Genomic DNA, 11,679 nt, shown 5'->3' on the forward strand with positions numbered 1-11,679 from the left:
TCTAGACCATTGAATGGTATAAAATCTAAAAGCTATAAAGGAGTGTAAAAATGTTTGTCAAAATGTTTGTCCCTTGATCATATCCCATATATATTACATCCAAAGGTTCAGGCTGAATTGAATTTTTGCAAATATTTTTACACTCCTTTTTAACCATTAGATTTTATAACATCCAAAGGTCTTGATTAAATGTGATTAGAATGTTTTTAAACATTAAATGACATGAATTATAACTAATTAAAAAATAAGAATGTTAAATGAATATCAAATAATTAAAATAATAAAACAATTAAAAATATCATCTAACTTAAGGTACTGGCCAAGAATGAGGTGAAAAAAAATTTTCAGCACCTTCAATAAATATTGTTCTCATTCGTTTGATACATAATTTCAAAAAAAATATTAAGTTATCGCTCGATCTCTTGAATTATTTGTTAGGTAAACAAAATGAAATTCTAGACCCTAAATCTTCACTCTTGGTATATTTGGGTGATAAATTAGGTTGTACAAAAATCCCAATTCATTACGTGGAGAAACATGTATTAAATATTGTAGATTATGTATACACATTATACGCATATAATACACGCATACGCACACATTACACATTATATGTTTGTGAACTGTGGGGTAGCTTTGGTTCATTGCATGGAGAAAATGTGTCAAATATACACATTAGATGTATATAATACACGCATACGCATACGCACACATTACACATTAATTATATGTTTGCGAATTGGGGTAGCTTTGGTTCATTGCATGGAGAAAATGTGTCAAATATTGTAGATTATCTGCCATATTCAATGGGATCTCTGCAAGATTCAACAACCCTAGATGTACAATGTCAGACATCCATTTGCTGTTTGGTTGCAAGGATTTTGTCTTAATATCAAACGGGCTGGGCAAATGTGCAAACCCGATTAGCCGGGGTTGATAGAAAAATCCGAATTCGGAAAGCGAGCCAAAATTAAAAATAAAATAATTAAAGAGAAGCTGAAAGTGAAGATAAATTCCTTTTATAGAAATAAATCATAATTCTTTACAGAGTTAAAATAAATAAATAATTAAACTTCTAGTATCACATTTGATCCGATCTTATCTCGTCTATCATTTTGATTGTCTAGTTCGTAAATATGCATAACAATAGAGGGCTGAATTTTTAACAGCTCAGTAAAAACATAACCTTATCATAATAAATTGACAATACTAAATTAAGTGTCATGACATCATACAATCAGGTATCAAATCATCAGCGATAACAATGCATGAATACAATGCAAAACACCTTAACTATACTCGTTAATCTGTAAACCAAACACCCATAGCTCAGACGTCCCATTATGTACTTATACAAACTAACCTCACAACTCAATCATCCCAATTTCTCTTTTGTTAGTCGTCTTGCCTAAACTCTTTGTTGCTATTCCCGAATTACCCTGAAAAAACTGTCATTATGGACTCGCTTGAGATCTGGCACGTGTTGAAATTTTAAGTGGTATTTCAAAACACAAATTCTCATCTCACACTACCTTTGTTGTTTATATTTGTTTTAATTCATAATTACATTTGACTCTTTAATTTAATTTCCTTTTGGTATTAATTCATTTATAATCTTTGTTGACCGTACCTTTAGAAATAACTTTCTAGGTTGAATTCTTATACTACACATTCAATGCATTTGACATCAGATCTTTTATATGTTTGTTTTGATTCCAATCTTACTTAATTGGACCGTTTGGACTAGGCCTGGTTGAATTCTTATAGGACATTACACGACACGAAATTAATAGATGTTTGGGTCGACGTGATAACGAATAGGGTCATTATCGGGTAATCCGATAAGTACCTATTAAGATAACGGGTTGATTCGGGTATACACATGGATAACACGATACACAATAAGCAAAATATTAATTTTATAATTTTATAACCCTAAAAAATACTATAATTATATATATATATATATATTAAATTAACTATAATAATTGTAATAATTATACCCCCAAAATATTAACTATAATAATTATATATATATATATATAATTTTAAATTAAATTTTATACCCCTAAAAACTATAATAATTATACGTACAAAATAAATAGATTTAAATCTACTAAATAAATATATATATATATATATATACCATTGAACTTGATGGGATACGAATTATATGAAACTAATTTCAACGATTCAACCGTCAAATCACGATTTAACGGTTATTTTAACTTCGATTTTGATGATTTTTTACAGCTACACTCCTTGACCATATATGAATATAATGAATGAATTCGATCTTCAATTTAAAATATTTACACTAGTGGATACCACAAAATCTTATATTATACTTAATGGAAGTATGAATAAACTCTTAAGTGTTAGTGATCTATTGTTTTGATGGGATACGCATTCTACGAAACTAGTTTCAACGATCCAACCGTCAAACATGTTTGTATATACTTCGAGATCGCATATGCCAAAAATTGAAAAAAACAAACATTTAGAGATTAAGTAACCAAACAAAACTTTTCGACGGTTATAAAACGAAAAATCACGATTTAACGGTTATTTTAATTCCGATTTTCATGATTTTTTTACAGCTGCACTTTTTGACACTATATGAATACAATGAATGAATTCAATCTTCAATTTAAAATATTTACACTATTGGATACCACAAAATCTTATGTTATACTTAATGAAAGTATGAATAAATTTGTAAGTGTTAGTGAATCTATTGTTTTGATGGGATACGCATTCTACGAAACTAGTTTCAACGATCCAACTGTCAAACATGTTGGTATATACTTCGAGATCACATACACCAAAAATTGCAAAAAACAAACATATAGAGATCAAGTAACAGGACAAAACCATTTGACAGTTATAAAAAGAAAAATCACGATTTAACGGTTATTTTAACTCCGATTTTGATGATTTTTTACAACTACACTCCTTGACCCTATATGAATATAATGAATGAATTCGATCTTCAATTTAAAATATTTACACCAGTGGATACCACAAAATCTTATGTTATACTTAATGAAAGTATGAATAAACTCTTTAGTGTTAGTGAATCTATTGTTTTGATGGGATACGCATTCTACAAAGCTAGTTTCAACGATCCAACCGTCAAACATGTTTGTATATTCTTCGAGATCGCATACACCAAAAATTGTAAAAAACAAACATTCAGAGATCAAGTAACAGAACAAAACTTGTCGACGGTTATAAAAAGAAAAATCACGATTTAACGGTTATTTTAACTCCGATTTTGATGTTTCTTTACAGTTACACTTCTTGACCCTATATGAATACAATGAATGAATTCGATCTTCAATTTAAAATATTTACACTAGTGGATACCACAAAATCTTATGTTATACTTAATGAAATTATGAATAAACTCTTAAATGTTAGTAAATCTATTGTTTTGATGGGATACGCATTCTACGAAACTAGTTTCAACGATCCAACCGTCAAATATGTTTGTATATATTTCGAGATCACATACGCAAAAAATATCAAAAAACAAACATTCAGAAATCAAGTAACGGACAAAACGTTTCGACAGTTATAAAAAGAAAAATCACGATTTAACGGTTATTTTAACTCCGATTTTGATGATTTTTTATAGCTACACTCCTTGACCCTATATGAATACAATGAATGAATTTGATCTTTAATTTAAAATATTTACACTAGTGGATACCACAAAATCTTATGTTATACTTAATGAAAGTATGAAAAACTCTCAAGTGTTAGTGAATTTATTGTTTTGATGGGATACGCATTCTACAAAACTAGTTTCAGCGATCCAACTGTCAAACATGTTTGTATATACTTCGAGATCGCATACGCCAAAAATTGCAAAAAAAAAAAAGGGTAAAAGACTGTTTACTACCCTTATGTTTCATGGTTTTCAACATTTAGTACATCAAGTTTTTTTCGTCTCAGAGTCATACCTAAAGTGTAAATTTTGGAACAATCTCATACATCCGTTAGTCAAACTGTTAAATTTGCCGTTAATTGTGACGTGGCGTCCATGTGGACAATGACTGGGCGCCACGTGTCAGCCACGTTTTTTTTTTTCTTTCTTCTTTTCTTCTTCTTCTTCCACCCGACTGCAACATTTTTTTTTCCTTCCTCCTTCTCCTTCCTTCCCCTTCTTCTCCTTCTTCCTTCTCTTCCTCCGAATCTGGGGAAGTTTTTTTTTTCTTCCTCCTTCTTCCTCCTTCTTCCTTCCTCTTCTTCTTCTTCTTCTTCTTCTTCCTCCGAATCTGCCCAGATTCGGTTTTTTTTTTTTTTTTTTTTTTTTTGAGGAAGAGGAAGAAGAAGGAGGAAGAAGAAGAAGGAAGGAAGAAAAGAAAAGAAAAAAAGTTGCAGTCGAAGGAAGAAGAAGAAGAAAGAAGAAGAAAGAAGAAAAAAAAAAAAGCCGAATCTGGGTAGATTCGGAGGAAGAAGAAGAAGAGGAAGGAAGAAGGAGGAAGGAGGAAGGAGAAGGAAGAAGGAGGAAGAAGGAGGAAGAAGAAGAAAAAAAAAAAAAAAAACTTCCCTAGATTCGGAGGAAGAAGAAGAAAAAGAAGAAGAAGAAGAAGAAGAAAAAGAAGGAGAAGGGGAAGGAAGAAGGGGAAGGAAGAAGGAAGAAGGAAGAAGGAGGAAGAAGAAGAAAGAAGGAAAAAAAAAAACGAATCTGGGCAGATTCGGAGGAAGAAGAAGAAGGAATAAGGAGGAAGGAGAAGGAAGCAGGAAAATAAAAAATTCCCCAGATTCGGAGGAAGAAAAAGGAGAAGGAGAAGGAAGAAGAAGGAAGAAGGAGAAGAAGGGGAAGGAAGAAGGAGAAGAAGGGGAAGGAAGAAGGAGAAGGAGGAAGGAAAAAAAAAGTTTGCAGTCGGGTGGAAGAAGAAGAAGAAGAAGAAAGAAGAAGAAGAAAGAGAAAAAAAAAATCCCCAGATTCGGAGGAAGAAAAAGGAGAAGGAGAAGGAGAAGGAAGAAGAAGGAAGAAGGAGAAGAAGGGGAATGAAGAAGGAGGAAGGAAGAAGGAGAAGGAGGAAGAAAAAAAAAAGTTTGCAGTGGGGTGGAAGAAGAAGAAGAAGAAGAAGAAGAAGAAAGAAGAAAGAAGAAGAAGAAAGAGAAAAAAAAAAAATCCCCAGATTCGGAGGAAGAAAAAGGAGAAGGAGAAGGAAGAAGAAGGAAGAAGGAGAAGAAGGGGAAGGAAGAAGGAGGAAGGAAGAAGGAGAAGGAGGAAGAAAAAAAAAGTTTGCAGTCGGGTGGAAGAAGAAGAAGAAGAAGAAGAAGAAGAAGAAGAAAGAAAGAAAGAAAAAAAAAACGTGGCTGACACGTGGCGCCACGTCATTGTCCACATGGACGCCACGTCACAATTAACAGTAAATTTAACAGTTTGACTAACGGATGTATGAGACTGTCCCAAAATTTACACTTTAGGTATGACTCTGAGACGAAAAAAACTTGATGTACTAAATGTTGAAAACCATGAAACATGAGGGTAGTAAACAGTCTTTTACCCAAAAAAAAAACATATAAAGATCAAGTAACGGGACAAAACTTTCGACCGTTATAAAAAGAAAAATCACGATTTAACGGTTATTTTAACTTCGATTTTGATGATTTTTTACAGCTACACTCCTTGACCTTATATGAATACAATGAATGAATTCGATCTTCAATTTAAAATATTTACATTTATGTTATACTTAATGAAATTATGAATAAACTTTTAAATGTTAGTGAATCTATTGTTTTGATGGGATACGCATTTTACGAAAGAGAGCAATCAGTCAGCACTTGGAATCAAGCTTCTAGTCAGGAACTGACTGCCTGGAACCCCTTGCCTGATTACTTACTTGGCATTGCTCTCGAGTACTCATCTTCAACATCTTATGCTTCCAGAGAAGATACCACATCTGCCTGAGGAACAGATAGGGCAAGTAAGAAGGATACAAGGAAGCATGTGGAGACAAGCGTAACATAACATGTGCCGATACATCCACTACTTTGTCAATACCAAAAGTATCCCATATCATCAGGGTCGAACGTACTCTAGATTTGATGGACTTGTTTTGACCCTCAAATTCTTGAGTCAGCCTTATACTCTGGAGGAAACCAGAAAACCCTCCAGCCCAGTTCAAAAATAAGCATGTGGAAAGTTACTTCTTCAAAAGCAAAAGTATCTCATATCATCTCTTCTCCATTTGCTTCTGCTTATCCTTGGTGTTATTTACGACACAAAGAGAAGGAGAACAATCAACCGGAAGCCGAAGTCGAACCTTTGATCCAGGTTGCTTGCTTGGAAGTCTGATTGCTTACCTTGTCTGTTACCTCATTCAGCAAATCTCCTAGCTCGGCGACTTGGGGGACTCCTACTATAGGGTTTGTATCGCACTTGACCAAGCTCGAAACTACAAGTAAGCTTCAAGTGAAATTGATACATTACCTTGTGCATCTTCATCGGTTAAAGATACCATTCCTGGATGGAGGAAAAGTACTTCCAGAGAAGATGCCACATCTACATATGAGACAGATAAGGCAAGTGAAAATGATACCACACTTCGGTACTTAGAAGTTTCGTGATTACTCAATGGCTTGGATCTTGCAAGTCCCCAACCGAGGAGTTTCCCTCACTCGAGAACTTAGGGGAGCACTGTTTGTACCATACTTGACCAATCCCGAAACTATTGAGCATCGGTCAACGTTATACCGTCAAGGACTCAGAAGAGTTTCCTTCTAACCAGGAGGCCAATCACAGTGCGACACGTGTCGACATCAGAAGCCAATCATAACGCAACATGTGTTAACATCAGAAGCCAATCACAACACAACACGTGTCAATGTCAGAATAAAACTAGAAACTCTCTTATATAAATAGAGATCATTCTCTCATAATATTTCCTAATGTCATTTGTACTAAATCATTCACTAGTACTCACTAAAGGATAGTTTGAACCCATGTACTTGTGTAAACCCTTCACAATTAATGAGAACTCCTCTACTCCGTGGACGTAGCCAATCTGGGTGAACCACGTACATCTTGTGTTTGCTTCCTTGTCTCTATCCATTTGCATACTTATCTACACTAGTGACCGGAGCAATCTAGTGAAGGTCACAAACTTAACACTTTATGTTATACCAAAGTCCTCACTGATTTTGTGCATCAACACAATGAATGAATTCAATCTTCAATTTAAAATATTTACACTAATGGATACCACAAAATCTTATGTTATACTTAATGAAAGTGCGAATAAACTCTTAAGTGTTAATGAATCTATTGTTTTGATGGGATACACATTCTACGAAACTTGTTTCAACGATCCAACCGTCAAACATGTTTGTATATACTTCGAGATCGCATATGCCAAAAATTGTAAAAAACAAACATTCAGAGATCAAGTAACGAGACAAAACTTTTCGACGGTTATAAAACTAAAAATCAAGATTTAACGGTTATTTTAACTCTGATTTTGATGATTTTTTATAGCTACACTCCTTGACCCTATATGAATACAATGAATGAATTCGATCTTCAATTTAAAAAATTACACTAGTGGATACCACAAAATTTATGTTATACTTAATGAAAGTATGAATAAACTATAATAATTATATATATTAATTTAACAATTTTATACCCCTAAAAACTAAAATAATTATATATAATTATATATATATATATATATATTAAATTATGTGTTTTAATGTTTTGAAGTAATATTTATGTGGCAAAGTGTAGTATGTGCAAATTTAAGAAAAAATATATTTTTCTTAACGGGTCATAACGGATCATAACGGGTCAGGTCACTTTACTCGTTGGGTAAAGTGACCCGACCTGTTAAGGACCTGTTAAGATAACAGGTGTGACACGACACGACCCGTTAAGATAACAAGTGTTACACGAAAATAACACGAACACGACAGACACGACCCGTTTGCCAGGTCTAGTTTGGACATGGCATTAGAATTGGTTTTTACTTACTGTTATTTTCAAGTTAGATGAGAACAAAATCCTTCAGTTACATGAATTTGGTTTTAACGTATTGGTTAACTGTGATTTGAATAAATAACGTTGCAATCATTTGATTTAATTTGTTTTCATTGCCATGATTGTACACAGGTTTTTGGGGCTCAGACTTTACTATATATGGGCAGCCGTGAGTCTTTTTTGGGATCATATATACAAGATCATCATCTCTATTACCTAATCGAATCCCTCTGTTTTCTAAGTGTGGCTATATCATTCAATTGTTTTGTACCAATGGAAAAATTGAGTTATTTATTTGATTCAAGTGTGGCAAGTGTACGCTTACAATGATCATAGGTTGTTATATCTTGAAGAATAGGGTGCCATAACTTGTATTACACCGAGACATTGTCTCCGCGAGACGAAATCTACTCTTAGGGACAGTAAACTAACATGCCTCAACCTAAAATCTTGTTTTAATAACTATCTATGAAGAAAGATTTCTACATTACAAAAGATAAGTATTTTGTTGTTATTAGATTAGTTTGATCTATTTTATTATTTTGATGCGAAACAATATTTACTAATATATTTATCTTATATGATTTATTGTAGGAGAAGTAGCATTCAAATCACCTATATTTCCAACAATCTTAAGTAGGGCTGGGTTTGGTTCTTATCGGTTCAGTTTTTTGCCAAAACCGAAACCAAACCGAAATTTCGGTTCAGTTCGGTTCGGCCCATATTTTTTTTGGTTCGGTTTTTTTTTCGGTTCGGGTTTTGTTTCGGTTTTTTTTTTTTTTTTTCCTCCAAAAAATGCAAAACAACCACAACATAAGATAGAAATAGAAAATATGACATGTTTCCATCTCTCCAGGACGGTTTTTCAATACTCATGAGGGAAGTTACTACTTACTAATTAATCTAAAAACATAAAGTCTCATAAAACTAAAAGTCTTCAAAAAATGAAAATAAACATTTAAAGTCCAACTAGAAATAGAATCAATCATCAATCAAGTTTAAGTCTTCAAAAAGTCCAAATTAAACATCAAAGTTTAAGTCTTCAAAAAGTCCAAATTTAAACATCACACAAGTCAAATAAACCTTCAAGGTTTCATCACTTCATGTTTTGCACAAATAAAATCTTCCAAGTCTTCAAGCTCAAGCTCAACGCATAGGCGGCTTAGGAGGCAACATAGCACCTTTTTTTGAGCTTTCCCTTGCCATTTCTACATACAAATAAAAAAAAAAAAAAGAACATGATGTAAAGCAAGCGTGCAAAGAAGGAAACAAAGAATAAAGCTGGATATGAGCAAACTGTAAAATGCTATAACTTACAGGACTATATCCATATGCCGAGGAGCATAATGTCCACCACCTAATCCAAGAAGAATTTTATTCTTATCCTTCTCCCTAGATCGCCAATAATATAGAAAATGAAGTTAGAGAAGCATCAAACTTTGGTTAAAATTGCAAACAAAGACATGAGCTTTTCAAGAAAATCAATATACCCGTTCCAGTTTCCAACAGCAGCTCCTCCTCCAAGCCCAAGTCCTTCCCAAACCAACTGCAAGAACAGAAATTGCCACCAATTTACTCTCATGAGTTGTTTATTCTATTATTTTTTTAAGATCAGGGAAAACTAGAAACATTACGAAGAGGAAAGTATTTATTCAACAATAGGACGTATCAATGACTCTTGCTCAAATGATTGAAATGGTTAACTGTGTACTTAACTAGAGCAATAACTTGTGCTGCATCCTGCCTTTTCCAGTACTCATCTGTACTGCCTATATCAACCAGAAGGAACAAATAAAAAAAAACAAAGAAACCCTCAAGTGCATGGTAAAAAATACGAAAAACCATGTCATATGCCGAAACTTCAGACCGAGCAGTTACAACAATAGAAATAGCAGAAGCAGTAAACTTTACCCTTTGAACGAAATAAATCAATTCTACGAACTGATCATCAAAAGGTATAAAAAAAATGTTCATAAGATTACTAAAAACGCATTGGAGGAAAGTAAAAATTCATGCCGCGCAATGGAAATATGTATAATTTTCCCTTCCAACAAAAAGAACAAATAGCATCATGCAATGTAATTCCAGAATGAAAAGCATAAGAGCAACGGGGTTCATCAAAAACTCACCAATCTCTACTAACATAGTGGGCGTATTCGTTACCGGTCCATGATGCGTACCCTCCAATGTAATCCACATTCAAACATACACAACGGTATAAATTATGAACACACAGACTCAGACTCACACACACACATTTACACAAACATATGACGAGCATTAAAAACGGAGATCAAGAGAGTGAGAAGGAAACCTCGAACTCAGGAACCATGTTGTGGGCTTGGGCAAGCTTCCTCAGGTGCCTGAGCCAGGGTCCAATGCGGGGGCTCGGCGGCGCAGCCCAACCCGGCTTCCCGCCTTGCGGCCCAGCCTCGCCTTCACTCAGATGAGGGATTCCGATCGGGTGTGTCGTCAGTGCCGGCCGGTTGGAGACGGCGGTGTGTTTGCTCAGGAATATCACTGGGAAGGAAGAAGACGAAGCGGAAGAGCGGCGGAGCTGGGAGGAGATGGTCTAGAGTGAGAGTACAGAGGAGAGGGAGGCGTCGATAAGGGAAAGGGAAGGGAATCGATATGTTTAGGGTTTCAGTCTTTCAGACTGAAGTGAAGAGAGAGTGAACTGAAGCTGAACGACGTCGTTTTGCCTATTAATCGGTTCGGTCCGGTTTTCGAACCCCAGAAACTGAACCGAACTGAACCACATTCGGTTCGGTCCGGTTTTACACTTTCGGTTCGGTTTTTTTCGGTCTCGGTTCGGGTTTCGGTTCGGTTTTTTTCGGTTTTCGGTTTTTTGAACCCACCCCTAATCTTAAGAGTAGATTTGGAAGCTACTTCTATGTCGCTTGATCTCCGCACAACTATTATCTATGTCGGCAAGGAGGGGTGATGGTGATCTTGCTTGTCATTTCTCCAAAGTGTTTTTGGAGGTGTCTTTTTTTTTTTTTTTTTTTTTTTTAACAAATCCAAAGTATTTATCTTTCTTACCATAACCACTAACATACATAACCAGTTGTCTGTTCCGAGTACAAGGTAAGGTAGGATGTTGTTTTATAAAGTTACGTTGTAGAGCATATTGTCTTAATGATTTGATTATGATCAAGGACCAAAATATCGATAATATCGGCGAAATATCGTTGATATTATCGTTTTTGTGAGACACCGATATTTTCACACGTATCCACTGAAAAATTGTCCAAATATCGCGATATTACCGATAATATCACGATATTTGAGGCTGGTGCGAATCGGAGAAGAACGCCGGAGCTTCTACAGCTCCGGCCGACTGTAAAAGAGCACCCTAGACTCCGATCTAGGTATCAAAATGAAATAGAAGACAAAAGGAATATTTTTATAATTTCCGTTTGCCGTGAAACGGTCGGAGGTGTTCGGAAAGTTCCTCGACACTCACGGCCTCGCCGGAGAGTTCTTGGGTTCCAGTGTCCTAGCTGCATGCACCGAGAGAAAGGGAGAGAAAGATGCGGTTTAGATGTTGATGATGATGCCGTTGACGGAGTACTACGATGGGGGTAGAGGGTGTATAGGTCACGGGAGATGGAGACGGCGCCGACGAGGCGGAAGACGCGGACGAGGAGGAAGGCGAGGGAGGAGCAGAAGGCCAT

At 35.1% G+C, this 11,679-nt stretch overlaps 2 protein-coding genes across 2 annotated transcripts; one reads left to right on the forward strand and one right to left on the reverse strand.

The window, feature by feature from the left end:
• Positions 1-844: 844 nt before the first annotated feature.
• LOC126622682 (vicilin-like seed storage protein At2g18540) lies at positions 845-5,533 on the forward strand. Its single transcript, XM_050291430.1, has 3 exons — positions 845-932; positions 4,419-4,793; positions 4,972-5,533. The coding sequence occupies exons 1-3, from the start codon at positions 845-847 to the stop codon at positions 5,406-5,408; spliced, it is 900 nt and encodes a 299-aa protein (XP_050147387.1). The 3' UTR covers positions 5,409-5,533.
• A 3,405-nt stretch (positions 5,534-8,938) lies between these two features.
• Positions 8,939-11,679, reverse strand: LOC126622683 (D-aminoacyl-tRNA deacylase-like). The gene is made up of 7 exons (XM_050291431.1): positions 11,563-11,679; positions 10,317-10,559; positions 10,132-10,195; positions 9,719-9,771; positions 9,493-9,548; positions 9,320-9,394; positions 8,939-9,210 (listed from the first exon to the last, which is right to left on the reverse strand). The coding sequence occupies exons 1-7, from the start codon at positions 11,677-11,679 to the stop codon at positions 9,165-9,167; spliced, it is 654 nt and encodes a 217-aa protein (XP_050147388.1). The 3' UTR covers positions 8,939-9,164.

This window comes from Malus sylvestris, chromosome 5 (assembly GCF_916048215.2).
Source record: "Malus sylvestris chromosome 5, drMalSylv7.2, whole genome shotgun sequence".
Lineage (NCBI taxonomy): Eukaryota > Viridiplantae > Streptophyta > Magnoliopsida > Rosales > Rosaceae > Malus > Malus sylvestris.